General features: G+C 40.4%; 2 protein-coding genes across 2 annotated transcripts; one reads left to right on the top strand and one right to left on the bottom strand.

Annotated features, from left to right (window-relative positions):
* Window positions 1-440: 440 nt before the first annotated feature.
* On the top strand, window positions 441-12,855 carry Jhbp4 (Juvenile hormone binding protein 4). Its single transcript, XM_067771673.1, has 4 exons — window positions 441-861; window positions 10,355-10,595; window positions 11,802-11,988; window positions 12,078-12,855. The coding sequence occupies exons 1-4, from the start codon at window positions 729-731 to the stop codon at window positions 12,318-12,320; spliced, it is 804 nt and encodes a 267-aa protein (XP_067627774.1). The 5' UTR covers window positions 441-728; the 3' UTR covers window positions 12,321-12,855.
* Window positions 12,856-15,574: 2,719 nt separating this feature from the next.
* Jhbp5 (Juvenile hormone binding protein 5) lies at window positions 15,575-16,598 on the bottom strand. The gene is made up of 3 exons (XM_067757929.1): window positions 16,430-16,598; window positions 15,966-16,340; window positions 15,575-15,912 (listed from the first exon to the last, which is right to left on the bottom strand). Exons 1-3 carry the CDS (start codon window positions 16,518-16,520, stop codon window positions 15,611-15,613), a joined length of 768 nt encoding a protein of 255 aa, XP_067614030.1. The 5' UTR covers window positions 16,521-16,598; the 3' UTR covers window positions 15,575-15,610.
* Window positions 16,599-20,558: the final 3,960 nt, after the last annotated feature.

The following is a 20,558-nucleotide window of genomic DNA, read 5'->3' as shown; positions in this document are numbered from 1 at the left end:
ATATACAAGCGAAAAAGTATGACGAAAAATTCGTCATGCAGAAATTTTGTGCATCGATCTGTATACCCCATAACAAACAAGAAAAATATATCAACCCAAAAGCCAAATAATTGCAAAATTTGTAAATGCGGAAAGTGGTCGAACAACCATGACATATATCATTATTTTAATACCGGATAGTCCAAAGACATGTTTACATTTGTTTTTGTTTTCTTTTTTTTTTTTTGTTACCCACAACTTGTATATTGAATGCAAATAAACACACGACATGACGAAAACTGCATGGACCGCTAATCTTCGTAAAGGCGATGCTGGCAGCGATTGCTTACAACTTAAATTTTGTTACAACACAACGAAAGTATTTACAGTACAACAAAAACAAAAATATTTTTATGGTTTGTGTTTTCGACAAGCCGTTTTTGAAGACTTGCTTCAAAGTGGTCATCAATGCTGTGTAACATTTCGCTGCGAGTTGTCGTGCTTAACGGTTGTGGCTGTGTTACATAAAATAGACAAGCGCGCGCGAAATTCGCCAACCCCAACACTGGATAATTAAAAAGGATACAAACATAAATATAAGTGAACAAATTTACAATCTGAAGCAATTAAAGGTTACGTAATCGAAGTATAAGTTATACAAATTGTTAAATATCAATTAACTGGTCACAGAACAAATTTTTAAAACAAAACCAATTAAATTAATAAAAGGAACATATCCAAAAAAAAAAATGTTATACCATAACAGTAGTTGGAAAATCGTTAACAGTTTATATACTATTTTAATTGTGATATGTGTTTTACAAGCTGTCGCTGCATATACCCGCGAAATAATTAACAATGCACCACAACTGCAGGAACGACGTAAGGAAATAAATTTTTTTACTGAAAGCAAGTCGCTATAGAAGTGTAATGAAATTTTTCATATACATAGATGAGTTTAACACAAGCTTATGCAATGCAATAACATCGCCAAAATCAACCAAGATGTTGCGTTTGTAAATATGAAGGAACTTCAGACTTGGCAATTGAAGTTTATTACGCCTTGCCCACTCACATACAAAATTTGGCGAAGCACTGTGGTAAACATACTCCCTATACAACAAAAATACTTGCTACCATATTTTGTGTAGTATTCGATTGTTATATTGCAGTTTTTAATTGTGAAAAATGTTACAAAATTTACCAACCAGTAGAAAAAATAATTTCACTTGCAAAGTGTGCCAACACCCTTAGCCAAAGCAAATGTCAAATTCTTCTTCTTATGATTAGCTTGGAACAAAAATGGGGAGTTGGCTACTTTTCATTATCAGATGGCGCCAGTGTCGCCCATTCTACCGTTCTCAATAAAAATACGTGCAATCTACTCATAATGCATAAGCTTGTGTTAAACTCATCTATATGAAAAACTGCTTATGTGTCGGACCTATAACATCGTCACAATCAACCAAGATGTTGCGTTTGTAAATATGAAGAAACTTCAGACTTGGCAATTAAAGTTTATTGCGCCTTGGCCATTCACGTACAAAGATTGGCGAATCACTGTTATAAGCATTCTCACTATACAAGAATAATACTTGCTAACAAATTTTGTGTCATATTCATTTGTTATATTGCAGTTTTAATTGCGAAATATGTTAAAAAAGTTACCAACGAGTGGAAAAGTAATTTCACTTGCAAAGTGTGCAATCACCCTTAGCCAAAGCAAATGTCAAATTCTTCTTCTTATGATTTGCTTGCCAAAAAATTTGGGAGTTACTTTTCATTATCAGATGGCGCCAGTATCGCTCGTTATCCTGTTCCCCACAAAAATAGGTGCAATCTACTCATAATGCATAAGACTGAGTGGAACGCATCTATATGAAAATTTGTTGATGTGACGTGGCTTAAAGTTTCTTTGTTTCAATAAGAAGACTGTAGATCTCATGTGACCATAGTACAGGTCTAGAAGTAGGATATGTACCAGCACGCACATACACAACCACGCTCACCTGATACAATGTTTGTTCTTGTTCGTTTTCTGTGTGGATGCTATTTGGCACTGTTGTACTTCTTAGGTACAAGAAAAGTGTAGTAGCTGCTAACGAAAACTGTAAAATTTTTATTGCAAAATTACAAAGAAATATCCTTATTTACTTTCAAATGAGCACTTAATTACATCTCTCTTTAAAATCCATATGTTTTGGACAATTTTAATTAACAAATTGTGATACTTTATTACCGGGGACGATTGCTAAAACACGACCAAAACCTTCGAGGGAGGTATTAATAGACGCGTTTTTGCCTCGCTTCCAATAATTCCAATACTTTTTCGCCTTTGAACTATTGATAACAGGACAAAACGCGTCTTTTTATTTCTCTTTCCACATTTTTGGACGGGTTATTGCAGTCGACCTCGGTTTCAAACTGTTTTTCGCAGAGAACTTTTGAACGGGTAGAAAAACTAAGCACTCGTGTTTGTATTCCTAATGCTGGAATAACTACGCGTCTTCAGATACCCCAATTCAAGACTTTTGTATAATTTTCTGTAGGACGCATATAAATAGGTGCAATACATTTTCATACTAAATTCGTAAAAAAATGTTACCTTCACGGCAACCCATATCTTACATTCCGCTCCTTTTTTTGTTTCCCTGCGTCGCTTTCCACGACAGCAACCCCGGTAATTTTGACACTTCGTTCAGTGTCAAATGCATGTTCCAAGCAGGTTCCACTGAGTTCCACACTAGTTTGACACTGACCGAAGTGTCAAACGGCAGTGTATTAGAAAGAGAAAGGAATTGTTTCCTTCTCATACATATCATACTTGTAAACCTGTACTATGCATGTGACTTTAATAAAACAAACATGTCCTGCGAGCATTTAACCTGGAAATGTGAATGTGCAATATTTATGCTGACTACCCCAAGTTACAGACTATGTTTAAATTACCGTTGAACTCAAGTTAAGCCTGTTAAGTGCCAATTCAACTTCATCAAAAATCTTGACATGAAATAAATGTGCACCAAATGTTGGCACTATTATCGATTGAAAAGGAATAGGTAGTATTTTTTATAATTGTATCACTTTATTGAAAACTTTTTAATTGTTTTGCTAACTACAAATATTTAGCCAAAGTGGAATACGACTGCTGAGTGTAACATCACCCTAACTCGGCTGCCGCTTCGAAAATGCCCTATATCAGAAAACGTTTGAATAACGCCCTACTTCAAAACTGGTTGCAAAAACGCCCTATCACAAAATTTGATCGAAGAATGCCCTATCTCAGAAATTTTGTCATAAGCGCCACAGATAATGTCAAAATGTATTGAATTTGAGCACAGATAGGCTGCTTCATGATTCAATTACTAAAGGTTTGTTCTCCAATGATGACAAAGCTTTGATGGCCTGCTTTTACGAAGTAAGGAAAACGGGGAATAATTCACTCTCCTTCATCGAAAAGTGTAGTAGAAATTACCTTTAGTAGTTTATTAGTAGTGATAATTAATTTGGCGGCCACCGTGGTGAGATGGTAGCGTGGTCCGCCTACCACACCGTATGCCTTGGGTTCACACCCTGGACAAAGCAACATCAAAATTTTAGAAATAAGGTTTTTCAATTAGAAGAAAATTTTTCTAAGCGGGGTCGCTCCTCGGCAGTATTTGGCAAATGTATTTCTGCCATGAGAAGCTCTCAGTGAAAACTCATCTGCCTTGCAGATGCCGTTTGGCGTCGGCATAAAACATGTACGTCCCGTCCTAATAATTTTCGAAAAAGCGCAAAGAAACAACAGAGTTAACGGATGTCAATTCGATTGGGGAGCAAAATGGCTGTAATTGTCAAAAGATTAGTCAGCCGAGCAAACCTCTTGTGATTGAATCATGGGGTACTTTTAAAACAAATTCTAATACATGGCGTTATACAAAAGATTTCTGAAATAGAGCGCCTTCGAAACGGCAGCCGAGATAAAGTGATATTCCACTCAACAATCGAAATAAGGAGACTCTAAGAAAAATGTATAGTTAATTGAGCAGTTTTTCTCACTGCACGTTTGAAAGTTCGAGCCTCCAATTGCAACTTTTTTGTACTACATATATATGTATATGATCAAATCGAATTTGGTTTGAAATTTCGTGAACATGAGTGCGAAAAATTTTGTTTGAGTTTTAAACTAAAAAAGCCTACGATTGTACTTCAAAAAAGTATGAATCCGTCTGGATCACAGTTGTGCGTTCTACTTATTCAACTAGCACATCGCTATTACAAACTTTACCTTAACATTTCATGCGTACAAAAAAAAAATGTGAAAAAGAACCTATAATTTGCAATACTTTTCACAAATAAAGTTTTTCATTTTTCATTTCAGAAAGGTAGACAATTTTAAATTTTTCGAATAATTAAACTTTATGGTTTCGTTATAAAACCAGAAGTTTTTTCTTTTAGATTTGTTTCAACTTTTTTTGTTTTCTTTTTTAACGATTTTGACTTATTGTTTAAGTAAGTTTGAAATTTAAGTAGAATCAAATTAAAAAGCGCGGTAGTAAATTAAGAGGTTTCGAAATAAGTGTTTGAAAAATTGTTTAAACCGACGAAGTTTTAAAGTGTTATAATATCAATGAACATAAGGTCTATTGACCTTATGACCACAACAAATAGCCGTAAGTTTAATTGAAGCTTTGCGCACGTAAAATTAATTGAACTTTCCACACGTTGAACATAATTCTCCCCAACTTCCAGAAGTTTGATTAATTTGAAACTTTGCACACGTGCCGGGCTTGGTGACCGATACCAAGATCGAGTGGGCAGTGAAGACGTTTTCTAAGTTTAAATCGCCGGACCCAGATGGTATATTCCCGGCCATGCTACAAGTCTCAAGTAGGGCGGTCGTGGAATGGCTTAAAATAATATTCGATGGGTGCATACGACTGAATCATGTACCGCACTCTTGGAGAACTGCTCGTGTAGCTTTTCTACCAAAGGCGGGGAAGATCGGTCACATGTATTCCAAAGACTATAGACCCATTAGCTTAACATCATTTCTGCTCAAAACCTTTGAGAGGCTGATAGATGTGTACATAAAGTCCAACGTGGATGAAAAGCTGCTCTCCACAACACAGCATGCGTACACCAAAGGCAAGTCGGTAGACACCGCATTGCATAGGGTGGTAATAAGCATAGAGAAATCCCTGGAATATAAGGAGTATGCTCTAGGAGTCTTCTTAGACATTGCCGGGGCTTTCAATAATGTTGCAAAATGGGCGATTATGGATGGTCTTAATTACATTAATGTACATCCTGCCTTAATCAGATGGATCGGCTGCATGTTAAATTGCAGAAAGATTGCATCACAATGGGGATTGTACGAGGCCACGAAATCAGTGGGCAGGGGCACGCCGCAGGGAGGGGTGCTATCACCTCTGCTGTGGACGCTGGTCATCAACCAACTGCTCACACAATTCGATGAGGGACCCGTAAAACTTACGGCTTACGCAGATGAAGTTGCAATTGTCATAAGTGGAAAGTGCCTTCCAACGATTAGTTCTTTGATGGATCGGGCACTTGCGATATTCATACCTGGGCATCTAATGTCGGGTTGAAAGTCAATGCGGAGAAGACGGATATGGTCTTGTTTACAAAGAGTGACAAGGTCCCAAATTGGACCAGGCCTAAGTTAAGAGGGGTGACCTTACAGGAGAAACCTTGCACAAAATATTTGGGAATCATCCTAGACAGTAAGCTGTCATGGAAGCTCAACGTGGAGAAGAGGGTCAAGAAGGCCTCAACGGCACTCTACGCATGTAAAAGAATGCTGGGGTGTACGTGGGGCCTATCGCCCTCTATTTCTCATTGGGTTTTTACAGCGATTGTAAGCCCTATTCTATACTATGGAGTTCTTGTTTGGTGGAAAGCCACACAAAAAACAACATACCTCAAAAAATTAGAGGGGGTATGCAGCCTATCGATGCTTAGCATTACGGGAGCCCTGAAAACAACCTCGACGGCTGCACTGTATGCCATTTTGCACATCCCACCTGTAGACCTGGTAGCAAAGAACAAAGCGTTAACGACCGCAACCAGGCTCGGTGCTTCGGGGCAGCTTGAGCGCCGACCATATGGCCATAGTAGTATAGCGTCATCAATCACAAGACGAACAGACTACATGATTCCCTATCTGCGCTTCGAGGGAGATCTTAAGGCCACAATAGAGGTGGACGGTTGGCGCAAGGGTGCGCAAATGGCGGACGAGGCGATACATGTGTACACCGATGGTTCCAAAGTAGTGGAAGGAGTAGGGTCTGCTGTAGACTGCGATGATCCGGAAATAAGCAGATCCTACAGGCTGCCGGATTACTGTAGCGTTTTCCAAGCGGAAATTTTAGCCGTAACCAAAGCAGTAGAAACCCTGGAAGAGAATAGCTTAAGCTGCAACCGTGTTAACTTTTATATTGACAGTCAAGCAGCAATTAAAGCAATAATCTCGCATAGCACAGCATCTAAATGCGTGTTAGAGTGTAAGCAGTCTCTGGAGAGAATCGGGACAGGGAGAAGCATATATCTATATTGGGTCCCAGGGCATATGGGAATATATGTGAATGAAAAAGCGAACGAACTAGCTAAAACGGGCGCATCCCTTGAAGCTTGCTCCGTAGATGTCCCAATTAGATTGGGCGAGATTAAGCGAAGGCGAGAGGTGCACATGATCGACCAAGCGGGAAAGGCGTGGGTTCAAGCGCGGGGCGGTAAAGTGTCGAAGATTATGTGTAGGTCTTACAACCTTAGGCTAACACAGTTGCTCCTATCATTAAAAAGAGAGGACTGTAGACTCATGACGGGTATTCTGACTGGACACTGCCTTCTGGCATCACATGCCTTTAAACTAGGCTTGGCCAGTGGTAGCAGATGTAGGAAGTGCGGGTTGGAGTAGGAAACGATCGAGCACGTTCTGTGCTCGTGCCCTGCACTTGCCAGGCTAAGACTCCAGCTATTAGGAGTGATACAGCTGTCAGATCTAGAAGCAGCAAGTGGCTTAAGTCCTAGGAAGCTTCTAGTATTTTCCAAGAGGACGGAGTTATTTTATAACATAGGTCCTGGTTTTTGGTAGGGTTTTTCAGTTTGGTCGTTTAAACAAACTTCTGGTAACACTACGGACTCAATCAGTCTATGTGGGGTCCTCATGGACCGGCCAGTTCAACCTACCTACCTTGCACACGTATTAAGGACCGATGAAAATGCAATAATTTGATGGTGGGGTGACATAAGCTCAAGTGGCCGTCCGTCTGTAAACACGATAACTTGAGTAAATTTTGAGGTATCTTGATGAAATTTGGTATGTAGGTTTCTGGGCGCTCTTCTCAGATCGTTATTTAAAATGAACGAAATCGGACTACCGCCACGCCCACTTTTTCGATATCGAAAATTTCGAAAAACCGAAAAAGTGCGATAATTCATTACCAAAGACGGATAAAGCGATGAAACTAGGTAGGTGCGTTGAACTTATGACGCAAAATAGAAAATTAGTAAATATTTGGACAATGGTCGTGGCACCGCCCACTTTTAAAAGAAGGTAATTTAAAAGTTTTGCAAGCTGTAATTTCCCAGTCGTTGAACATATGATGATGAAATTTGGCACGCACGTTACTCCTATTACTATATCTGTGCTAAATAAAAATTAGCAAAATCGGATGACGAACACGCCCACTTTTAAAAAAAATTTTTTTTTTTGAGTCAAATTTTAACAAAAAATTTAAAAGCTTTACAGTATATACGTAAATTATGCCAACATTCAACTCCAGTAATGATGTGGTGCAACAAAATACAAAAATAAAAGAAAAGTTCAAAATGGGCGTGGCTCCGCCCTTTTTCATTTAATTCGTCTAGAATACGTCGAACAAAAGTTTGCCAATCCTTGGTAGGTGCATAGACTCTATGACGATAATTTTTTTCTGTGAAAATGGGCGAAATCGGTTGAAGCCACGCCGAGTTTTTATACACAGTCGACGTATGTGCTTCCGCTCGGCCGTTAACACAATAACTTGAACAAAAATCGCTATATCTTTGCTAAACTCAGTTCACATACTTATTTAAACTCACTTTGTATTGGTATACAAAATGGCCGAAATCCGACTATGACCACGCCCACTTTTGCGATATCGAAAATTACGAAACATGATAAAAATGCCATAATCCTGTACCAAACATGAAAAAAGAGATGAAACATGGTAATTGGATTAGTTTATTGACGCAAAATATAACTTTAGAAAAAAACTTTGTAAAATGGGTGTGACACCTACCATATTAAGTAGAAGAAAATGAAAATTTCTGCAGGGCGAAATCAAAAGCCCTTGGACTCTTGACAGGAATACTGTTCGTGGCATTACATATATAAATAAATTAACGGTACCCGACAGAAGATGTTCTGGGTCACCCTGGTCCAGATTTTGGTCGATATCTCGAAAACGCCTTCACATATACAACTAAGGGATACTCCCTTTTAAAACCCTCATTAATACCTTTAATTTGATACCCATATCGTACAACACACATTCTAGAGTCACCCCCGGTCCACCTTTATGGCGATATCCTGAAATTGCGTCCACCTATAGAACTATGGCGCACTCTCCTTTAAAATACTCTTTAATACCTTCCATTTGAAACCCATGTCATACAAACACATTCCAGGATTACCCTAGGTTCATTTTGGTGATTTCCCCTTATTTTGTCTCCAAAGCTCTCAGCTGAGTATGTAATGTTCGGTTACACCCGAACTTAGTCTTCCTTACTTGTTTTTTTTTTTTAATTTTTTGCTGCCGCGTTCAAAGCAATCAAGTAGCGAGTGCTTGACTGCTTCGTTTTTTCTCCTTATAGCGATAAGAAGACTCACCGAAGGTTTTGGGAAGTTGTATCGATGTTGATGGTCTTTTCCAGGAAAATATCACAATTGAGATACCAGCCGGTTGTGACACCTGACAAAGCTTCAAAGGCGAACTCAGGCGGCGACCTTTCTCACCCCACTAAAACCTGATTTCCCTTTTATTCGCAGTTCCCATCGGTACCCCTTACCTGTTTGATTCAGTGCCAATTTTTTTCATGGAACAGGGGCTATTGTAGCACAAAACCGACCTTGGGTACACCCTGCATACGGTGTCTCATGATTCCTTTTACTTAATATTGGGGATGAGGAGAGGATAACTCGATAAAACCCGTTATTCTCAGTGTTATCCGAACCGTGCTCATGGCATGAATGCCTGGCGCCCTCTGGTTGTAATTAGTCTTACTGAGTTATTGAGGACTATGTACCAGCTGACCTACTTTTCCCTATACTTGTGGGGCAGAAATACTTTTGGAGTGTTCGCCAAGTTACTGCCGAAGGGCGAACCCGCATAGGAAAACTTTCTTCCTATTGAAAAAAATTTGTTCAAATTTTTGATGTTGCTTTTGTCGGGAATTGAACCCAGGATCTTCGGAGATGTAAGCGGACTACGCTACCACTACACCACGGGGGCCGCTGAAGAATCAAACCACGTTAAGTTTGAATCATGATTTAAAGGTGGATTTTAAATCAAAAAGGATTTAGAATCACGCAACACTGCGGCTTAAATAATTTGAACATTTTAACTGTTTGCTAATATTTTGCAATTATCTAATTTGGTTAAACTTTAAAGGGAATCACGCCTCGGTACAATGGCTACTGCCATCCAACAAGGCTTGTCAGTCGCTTCTTTGTTGGGTTAACTGACGCCAATTGGTCACACCAAGGGAATGGCACAACACTACGTTTTGGAAAATATAACTGCTTTCATATTTTTAAGAGAACGGTGCGACTTGAACTTTAAATGTCACGATACACTGAGGGTTTAAGGGGTTAATAAGCGCAATATAAAGCTTCAGAGCTTCCGTGATCCAATTGTCAACCTCATCTACGCGAGGAGAATTCTGTTACAAATATGAATAGGCGGGTTGGCCTAGAAGGTTTAATGTAATGTTATATTAATCGTTCCCGAGATGGTTGGGCTATAACTCAATAGTGCTTGTTACCGGAACGTACGGAATCTATATCCGTCAAAGGACAATCAACATCGATAATACTCACCAAAACCTTCGGGTAATGTCTTTATCATTAATACAACAACAACAACATAAACTACCTCTACAGAAAAATGGAATTCAATTGCCAAAACATGACGAAGTAGGCTAAGTTTTAGAGCGGCTAGTAAAGTTTCTGAACAACTGATGCCCTCAATTTATTCTTGCGTCGACAAATTACTAGATCGTATGTAGATCCAAATTTAGGGATAAACATTATTTTCCAACTAGACTAGTCTACATTACTATAGCACAAATTTAATGCAGTACTAATATTTAATTTCCCTTAAAATAGCAAAATGGCTACAAACGTGCAAACGCTCCAATCCCAATGAGGACAAATGTTTTCGACGCCTATTTGAAGGCTGCTTTCCTGCCTTTGCAGCAGGCATACCAGAGATTGGTGTAAGCAGTTTCGAACCATTACACATCGATCAAGTGTCTGTGTCGAAAGGTAGCGGCAATTTAGTTTTATCGGGTGGTTTTCAAAACCTGATCATACGAGGGCCATCAAATGCTACCGTGCGTCGAGCCAAGTAAGTTAGAAAAAGCAGAAAACTATTTAAGAATGAATATATGGGGTATTCCATACCATTTCGACCAATTTTGAACCCGACCCCTTTAGAATTGGCTGAAAGTTTTTCTTCTTTTTCTAGCTTACGAAAGACGTTTTTCAGAAGTTTTTCAAATTTTTTCATCCAACTCAAAAAAATTATGAATTTTTAAAAAAACACCGTTTTTGTTTTCAAAATGCTATAACTTTTTCAAAAATTGACCGTTTGGGATCTTTTTTTTTTTAAATTTGCTTTTAAATGTACTTTTCGGAAAAAATTCAAAAAATATTTTTAAGGTTTTTTTTTGTAATTTTTCAGTTTTTCGAGATTCGCCCCTTTTTTCTCATAAAAGACTTCAATCAATTCTGCAATCATCCCCACTAATCCCGTAGTGGGCCGAGAATTTTTTTTTATTTAATTGAAAAAAAAACTTTAAAATTTTTTTGTATTTTTTCCGAAAAGTACATTTAAAAAAATATTAAAAAAAAAAAATGATCCCAAACGGTCAATTTTTGAAAAAGTTATAGCATTTTGAAAAAAACACCGTTTTCCAACTCAAAATAAGTTTTAAATATTTTGAAAAAAAAACGATGTTTTTTTCAAAATGCTATAACTTTTTCAAAACTTGACCGTTTGGGATCATTTTTATTTTTTTTAAATATGTTTTTAAATGTACTTTTCGGAAAAAATTAAAAATTTTTTTTTCAATTAAATAAAAAAAAAAAATTCTCGGCCCACTCCGGGATTAGTAGGGATGATTGCAGAATTGATTGAAGTTTTTTATGAAAAAAAAAAAAAAAAAAATGGGCGAAATTCGAAAAATTTCCAAAAACTGAAAAATTACAAAAAAAAAAAAAAAAACTTTAAAAATGTTTTTGAATTTTTTCCGAAAAGTACATTTAAAAGCAAATTTAAAAAAAAAAGATCCCAAACGGTCAATTTTTGAAAAAGTTATAGCATTTTGAAAACAAAAACGGTGTTTTTTTTAAATTCATAATTTTTTTTGAGTTGGATGAAAAAATTTGAAAAACTTCTGAAAAACGTCTTTCGTAAGCTAGAAAAAGAAGAAAAACTTTCAGCCAATTCTAAAGGGGTCGGGTTCAAAATTGGTCGAAATGGGATGGAATACCCCATATGTATATGCTATTAATTTTCTTTTTTTACTATCTAATTTCTATCTCTATTTAGTCTAGATCTTGATAAGATGTTAATGAGTTTCGAGCTCGACATACCGTTACTACGAATACGCGCCAAATACAATTTAAAGGGTAATATATTGTTGTTGCCGCTTATAGGCAACGGTGATGTGCGTATGGCATTGAAGGATGTAAAAACAGCGGTCTATACAAAAATACATTTGACTAAGGAACCGGAGGTGTGTGCGTGTGACGAACTTAAGATTTTGGCTCATTTTAACTATTAATGGTTTTGATGTTAACTTCGCTTCTATTTTCTTCAATGCAGGAAGTCATTCGGATCGATGAGATGAAGGTGACATTCCTTGTTGGCGGCATGCGTATACAATTGAGTGATCTCTTTAATGGCAACGAAATACTGGCAGCTTCTATTAACAATTTTCTGAACCAAAATGCAAAGGATGTGATTGCCGAATTACGACCTGATTTGGAATTGGGTCTGGCTGATATTTTCCATGGTCTATGGAATAATGTATTCTCAAAAATGCCACTTAAACTGTGGCTACTGTGATTATATGTATGTTAAGAGTACATTTCTTTGTATATATGTATAGTATATGTACATACTTTTAAGTAAATAAATGCTTAAGTTTATAGTAAGATTGCCTCAATTAGATTTGCTTTAAGTACAATTTCATATAAAATTGGCGCATTTTCCAACACTGTGCAATAACTCTGACCAAGCAGTTGAGATCGATGTTTATTTTTCTAATGCAGGCAGGTTTCAATAGAAACGGTATTCAAAAATGCATACACGGTCGGATAAATATATTTCATTCTGAAGGCGTTTAACAACCCTGACCGTGGGTAACCCCAAGGGGTACTTTTAAGAACACTTTCTTGGCCGGAGCGTAATCTTTCATTCGCATAACATGGCCTAGCCAGCGCAGCCGCTACGTTTTAATTCGCTGGACTATGTTGATGTCTGCGTAAAGCTCGTACAGCTCATCCTTAAATCTTCCTCCGTACTCGCCATCGCCAACGCATAGAGGTCCATAAATCTTTCAAGAAACTTTTCTCTCGAACACTTCCAGAGCCGCTTCATCTTATGTTGTCATGGTCCATGCTTCTGCACCATATAGCAGGACGGGTACGATAAGTGACTTGTGGGGTGTGATTATCAATTGCATACCTAGTCCAAAGTAGCATTATTGCTTCGCTGGATTTCAGAGCTGATGTTGCTGTTTGTGTTAACTCTGGTTCCCAAATAAACGAAGTATTTTACTATTTCGAAATTATGGCTGCCAACAGTAGCGTGGTTGCCAAGGCGCATATGCTTTGACTCTTTGATCGATGACAGCAGGTACTTCGTTTTGTCCCCATTCACCATCAAACCCATCTTTACCGCTTCTTTTTCCAGTTTGAAATAAGCATAACTAACGGCGCGGCTGTTTAGGCCGATGATATCAATGTCATCAGCATATGCCAGTAATTGCATGCTTTTATAGAATATTGTTCCAGTGCGGTTAAGTTCTGCACCTAGTATAATTTTCTCCAGCATCAAATTAAAGAAATCGCACGATAGGGGATCACCCTGTCTGAAACCTCGTTTAGTTTCGAACGGCTCGGAGAGGTCCTTCACAATTCTGACTGAACTGATGGTGTTGCTCAACGCCATTTTGTACATCCGGCGAAACCCAATTCAGACATAGCGGCATATAGGTAGCTCCTTTTCGTGCTGTCGAAGGCGGCTTTGAAATCGACGAAGAGATGATGTGTGTCGATTATTTTTTCGCGAGTTTTTTGCAAGATTTGGCGCATTGTGAAAATCTGGTCGTTGGTAGATTTACCAGGTCTGAAGCCGCACTGATAAGGCCCAATCAGCCGATTCACGGTGGGCTTCAAACCTTCGTACAATGCACTTGACAAGACCTTATATGCGATATTAACAATGCTGATTCCGTGATAGTTGGCGCAATTTGCAGTATCCCCTTTTTTTGTGGACTGGACAAAGAACACTTAGATTCCAATTGTCGGGCATGCACTCGTCCCACCATAATTTGCGAAGAAGCTGATGCATGCGCCTTACCAACTCATCGCCGCCGTATTTGAATAGCTCCGCAGGCAGTCCATCAGCGCCCGCGGCCTTGTTGTTTTTTAATCTGATTATTGCTATTGTGACTTCGTCATAATCGGGTGGGGGACATTTATACCATCATCATCCATTGCGGGACCGGGTTCGTCAACCCTGTAAATTGCTGTCTCCATTTAGAACCGAAAAGAAGTGTTCCCTCCATAATATAAGTACTTTCTGAACATCAGTTACAAGGTCGCTGTTTTCGTTCTTACAAGAGTTTGCCCCGGTCTTAAAACCTTCCGTATGTTGCCGAATTTTTAGGTAAAATTTTTGCGCGTTATTCCTGGTGTCTAACAGCTCAAGCTCCTCCTTCCTGCCTCCGCTTTTTCTTCCTGAAAAGGCGCCTCGCTTCCCTTTTCAACTCGCGATAGCGTTCACACACTCCTTTTGTTGCGCTCGCTTTTAACGTAGCCCTGTAGGCAGCCTTGTTGTTATTGTTGTAGCAGTGCTTCCCCCCCATCCAATAGGTGCGACCGATGCAACAAATTAAATGGGGTTACACTGAAATGACAGCCCTTGGTCGGGAAAAATCCCGAGTCGCTCCGGTACATGGAACCCGCTGCCTTGGGAAGCGTATAGGCAACGTCCTTTCTTTCGGTTGCAATGCGGCATTCTTCATCGTACTAGTAATTTTTCCTTGGTCGCCGGTAACCAATTTTTTCCTCGGCGGCAGTACGAAGTGCTTTGGAGATATGCTCCCACTGCTCCTGCATTCCGTCGGGTTGAGTTGTGCTCTCAGAGTGCAGGTGTGAGAGTCGAGTTGCGAAATCATTGGAAGTCTGTTGCGATTGCAGCTTTTCCTTCCTTGTTTTGTGTATACCTTTCCTTGTGTTTTTTGTTCCTTAGTTTTAGCCGCGCAGGGACGGGTGCGTATTTTGGCTGCGACAAGATAATGGACCGAGTCGATGTTAGGTATCGGATCGTGTGCACATTTAAAACACTGGTGGCATGCCGTCTATCACAACGTGGTCGATCTGATTGCGAGTATTTCGATCAGGGGACAGCCATGTGGCTTGATATATCGTTTTATGCATCAACCTCGTGCTGGATATGACCATGTTTCGAGCACCAGCAAAGTCAATCAGCCTCAGTCCATTAGGAAAAGTCTCATTGTGTATGCTCAACTTTCCGACTGTGGGGCCAAAAACACCTTCTTTTCCCACCGTGGCGTTAAAGTCGCCAAGCACGACTTTTATATCATGGCGGGGGCAGCGCTCGTATGTGCGTTCTAATTGTTCATAAAAAGCGTCTTTCAGCTCATCGTCTTTCTCCTCTGTCGGTGCATGGGCGCAGATGAATGATATATTCAAAATTTTTGCTTTTATTCGGATAGCAGCGAGACGTTCGTCTACAGACGTGAACGCCAATACTTGGCGACAAAGTCTCTCTTCCACCAACAGCTCTTGTTGCTCTGGGTTTATACTTAGCCAAAAGCTTTGTGAATTGTTTTTGACGCTACACAAATAATATAACATGGTCATAGGAAACTACGCAGGCTTTCGTCTTATTTAAATCTGGTAGTGCAATACCTTCTAAATTAAAGAAATAGGTTGAAGATTGAACGGGCTGATCCGTGAGGGCCTCACATAGACTGCACAAGTTTATAGTATTAAAGAAAGAACAAGCCCAACGCAGACACCGGGTAAACTCCCGGAGCGAGATGCCGATTATTATTTCAAAAGTCATAATTAAAAAATGGAACCTTTTTAATTTATTTTTCAAAATCATTCGGGCAACAAATCATCAATGCTGTAAGTATCGAATAACTTCACGGCTGAAGAGCGTACAATATTCGCTATCGCATCCTCCATTAATGGACTCAACTCATTCGATAGAGAATTCCAATTCTCATTTAAAAATGCATTCATACGATCGCCCAAAGCTTTATCACCATTAAAGAGATTGCTCAGATGAACTTTGACGTCTCCAAGCGTATACTTGATATTAACATCCTTCACTTTGGCATACAGACGGTCATGTCTTTTGTAATGTACGGCGGTAATTAGCGTATCAAGTTCAACATTGGCTAAAAACAAAGGTCTATTAATGGAAATCACTTCACTACATAGCCACACTTACTCAGATTTGCTTTAAAATCACCCTCGCCTACAAGAGGCATCATCATGATTTTGCCATCCATTGCATATTTTGCAACCATTCTAACTTTGGGTAAGCTCAGCGACATCTTTACTGTCATTTTCTCGGGATCAATGTGCAGCTCGTTGATTTTAAAATCATCCAAACCATTTACTGTGATATCTTTAAAGATGGAATGTAGATAAATAGCGCCAGAGTCTTGATCCATTTTAACTTCGGGTACAACCAAAGGTGTTAAGGGTGGAATGTACAATTCAGGAATGCCATATTTGAGATGCCCCTTTAAGGCTAGTAGTGATTTGCGCGCGCACATATCTAAATTTGGATCACTGCGAAGGCATGTTTTCACAAATGATGCTATGTGTGAGAGAAAGAGAAAAAGACATAGAGAGTGAGACAGAGGAAAACAGTAAACGCTTGAAATTTCGACTCTGTGCAATACTTACGCATTTTAGCTCGCTCCTTTTTCACAATCGGTCCCGCCAATACCACACCACAGTAGATGGCCAAAATTATGACAAAGTTATGAAGTTTCATTTTCTTTTTTTTTCTTACTACGCAATACTAATAACACTTAGGTAACGCTCAGAATGCTGAGCAATATTTGAATTGGTGAAAGCTCTTTTACGTTCGGTTTTATAAAGAAAATTTTTTTGCTGATCTGCATAATTTCGACTATAAACTATTCAAGGTGAAGTTCATCAAAATTCATGTCAAATTGGACAAACATTATATTTATGTATTTATGTCTGAGCTTAAAATTTGTATACATGTTGTGTTTAATTTAAAAACAAATAAAGTTACAAAGCTGGTCAAATAAGTCCGAACTCTTAGCTGGTGTCTCGAAATATTCAATTCTTTAAATGGAGCTGAAACGTCTAGGCGATCTTGGCCGTCTGACAATGCCAGTTATTACCCACCCCATCGTGTTCAGGGCTTAGAATATACCCGCGGCAGGTATGCCTGTTGTAAAAGGCGTATAAAATACCCAATTGATTCAAGGGGTTGTGTAGCTCAACCCTTTCAAGGGGTTTTCAGCGCAATATATGGCTTCTCCAACCCAATTGTCAATCTCACCTACCCGTGGCGAATCCTGTTTCTTTAACAGCCGAGGATCTGGCGACCCACAGACAGTTTGCCAAATGCACACAAACCGGGACACCCTATAAAACAACTGTTTGATCTATCCCCGCATCCAAGAGGGTTAAGGGAACTATGATGAGATGCGGCACCTGCCAATACAGCCGTTTGCTCCAGACAAGCATAAGGAGGGCCTAGGAGAAATCCAGTAAACGCCTTGCCCTGTTATCAATATACACTATCCTACTCTTGCAGAAGAAAGCACACTACCAAGGGAGACACGAGTCATCCTAGCCAAACTTCGTGCTGGATCTGTAAAGGTTAAACTCTTACTTGTCCAGAATCAACCCTGACAAACAGAATGTAACCTACGCCTCTAACACCAATATCCCTATGGTCCGCCCCTGTTGAGACTGCCAGTTTCCTTGGCTTCCGTTAGAGGACTTTCGGTGGTTGGGCTAGTTCCCTAATGGTGCTTGTTACCGGAACGTACACTCCTCCGGGCCTTGTTGTTGTAGCAATGTTTCGCCCCACCTAATAGCTGCAACCGGTCAAAAATTGTCATCAATGTGCTCTAACGAGAGTCCAAGGAAACTTGCTGTTTCGACAGGGGTGGACCATAATGAAAGGGGTGTTAGAGGCGTTGGTTCCACATTACAAGTAAAGAGATGGTTGGTGTCATGTGGGGTCACATTGCAAGCGGGGCATACATTTTGTATGTCGGGGTTGATTCTGGATATGTAAGAGTTTAACCTGTTACAGTATCCAGAACGAAGTTGAGCCAGAGTGACTCGCGTTTCCCTGGGGAGTGTGCGTTCCTCTTCCGCAAGTTTTGGGTACTGTTCCCTGAGTACTGGATTCACCGGGCAATTCCCGGCATAAAGGTCCGACGCCTGTTTGTGGAGTTCACCAAGGACCTGCTTGTGTTTTTTTGCTTCATACGGCTGAGTTCTCAGGTGCCGTATTTCCTCAAAATACTTACGGAGATGACTCCTTAAGTCCCTAGGCGGTGCTGGCTCATCAATCAGATGTCTGTTGTGATGCCCAGGTTTCTGGGTATTCAACAGAAGCTGTTTGGTTAGCATCTCATTTCTCTTCCTGATGGAGAGTATTCTCGCCTCGTTATGTAGATGGTGTTCTGGGGACATAAGAAGACAGCCCGTGGCGGTTCTGAGCGCAGTATTTTCGCAGGCCTGTAGCTTCTTCCAGTGGATAGTTTTTAGGCTTGGCGACCATATAGGGGACGCGTAGCACGCAAACGGCTGGCCAATTTCTTTGTATGTGGTAATGAGCGTTTCTTTGTCTTTTCCCCAAGTACTGCCAGCAAGGGATTTGAGGATTTTTTTACGGCTCTGGATCTTCGGAACAATTTCGGCTGCGTGCTCACCAAAATGTAGATCCTGATAAAACGTCACACCCAAGATTTTGGGGTTGTTGTTGTTGTTGCGATAAGGACACTTCCCAAAGGCCTTGGGGAGTGTTATGTTGTTGTTATGAATTGGAGTGACAGTCGGTAGCGTAGTGCCATGTTGTTGTTGTTGTTGTAGCGATTAGGTTACTCCCCGAAGGCTTTGGGGAGTGTTATCGATGTGATGGTCCTTTGTCGGATACAGATCCGATACGCTCCGGTAACACAGCACCATTAAGGTGCTGGCCCGACCATCTCGGGAACGATTTATATGGCCAAATTGAACCTTCAGGCCATCCCTCCCTCCCCACCCCCAAGTTCCATGAGGAGCTTGGGGTCGCCAGAGCCTCGTCTGTTAGTGAAACGGGATTCGCCGCTCGAAGGTGAGGTTGACAATTGGGTTGGAGAAGCTATATATTGCGCTGCACAACCCCTTTGAATCCCAGCGTAGCGCCATCAACGTGGATGTTCAAAATGGTCGACATTTGGGACGTCCAAGTTGTAAATTGGGTCGCGGATGATTTAGTCGGTGATAATGCCAGGTTTGGCGAGGCGAAAAAACCGGAGAGATCAGGGAGGTAGCCGTTTATCCTGTTGCAAAGCTCATCGATCTTTTGGCCCGGGCCAGTGGTCATTATTGTGCAGTCATCGGGGTAAGAAACGACAGTAACTCCTTCTGGTGGCGAAGGTAGTTTTGATATGTAGAAATTAAACAAAAGTGGGAATAGGACACCACCCTGAGGCACCCCTTGTTTAATTCTTCTTGGCTTTGATATTTCGTTTCTGAATTGCACCGATGCCTGCCGACCACCCAAATAATTTGCGGTCCACCTTTTAAGACATGGGGGAAGGGTAGGCCCTTCCAAGTCTTGCAGTAACGTGCCATGGTTGACCGTATCAAAAGCTTTTGATAGGTCTAGCGCTACGAGTACTGTTCTATGGTGGGGCTTCTAATTTAAACCACAATTACCTGGGTAATAATGGCATTTAGCGCGGTGGTGGTGCTATGGAGTTTTCTAAAGCCATGCTGATGACAGGCTAGCTGCAAATTTGCTCAGAAGGGAGCAAAATGGTTTCAAGCATCTTGGCTACTGGCGATAGGAGAGATATCGAGCGATATGACTCTCCTATGTTAGCTGGTTTCCAGGCTTTAGTAGCGGGACCACCTTGGCCATTTTCCATTTTTCGGGTATGACAAAGGTGGAAAGAGACAGGTTGAAGACATGTGCTAAATATTTGAAACCCTCTTTCCCTAGGCTTTAAAGAAGATGCTTTGGAGCATCTTCAACCTCTTTGGCGGTGATGGTAATTGGTGACGCGCTGAACTTATGTTTACGTGCGTGTCTGTTGGCCCTCCGTCTATTTTTGTCGACCGTAGAATGCATTACGTTTTGTCGGCAGAAAGCGCTCGCGCTAAGGCGCAGACTACGGGACGTCCTAGGACGTGAACAGCAAGGAGCCACAAAAGATTTATAGAAGTTACGTGGACGTCTGGTTTTGGGGTCTAGCCCAGAACCTGTCCGATGCAACCATCCCTTACACGAGACACACTGACAAGAGTATGACCGGCCTAAAAAGATTCTTTTCCGGCAGATGCAGCAAAACCATTTCTCAGGACCGGGGTCAGGAGACGGACCCGGATTGGGTTCGATACCTTCCCGGAGCAAGAGAATATGGAGCAGTCCCACTGCAAGGAGCTGCTGAGAGGATGACAATTTGTGGGAGGGACGCAACAAATTAAATGGGGTTACACTGAAATGGCAGTCCTTGGTCGGGAAAAATCCCGAGTCGCTCCGGTACATAGAACCGACGGCCTTGGGAAGTGCCTCCGGGCATTCGGGGAGGGTCCTTATCGCCACAACAACAACAACAACATGGAGTAATTTCATACATAGCTCATGGCAGGATTCAACGAAGTAAAAATTATAATGGCCCTCTTCAGTTTTGTTATTCTTTTTTGCGCAACGGAAAAACAATCAACTGCAGTATGTTACAAAAATTCACATTTATTAAAATTTTGTTATTTAAAAAAAAAGAAGGTTTATATATCTTAAGGCACATTTACATAGACAAATGGTATAAAATTC

This window comes from Eurosta solidaginis, chromosome 1 (genome assembly GCF_040869045.1).
Source record: "Eurosta solidaginis isolate ZX-2024a chromosome 1, ASM4086904v1, whole genome shotgun sequence".
In the NCBI taxonomy this organism is placed as follows: domain Eukaryota; kingdom Metazoa; phylum Arthropoda; class Insecta; order Diptera; family Tephritidae; genus Eurosta; species Eurosta solidaginis.
The sequence above is the reverse complement of the archived record's forward strand: the minus strand, read 5'-3'. Positions and strand labels throughout refer to the sequence as shown.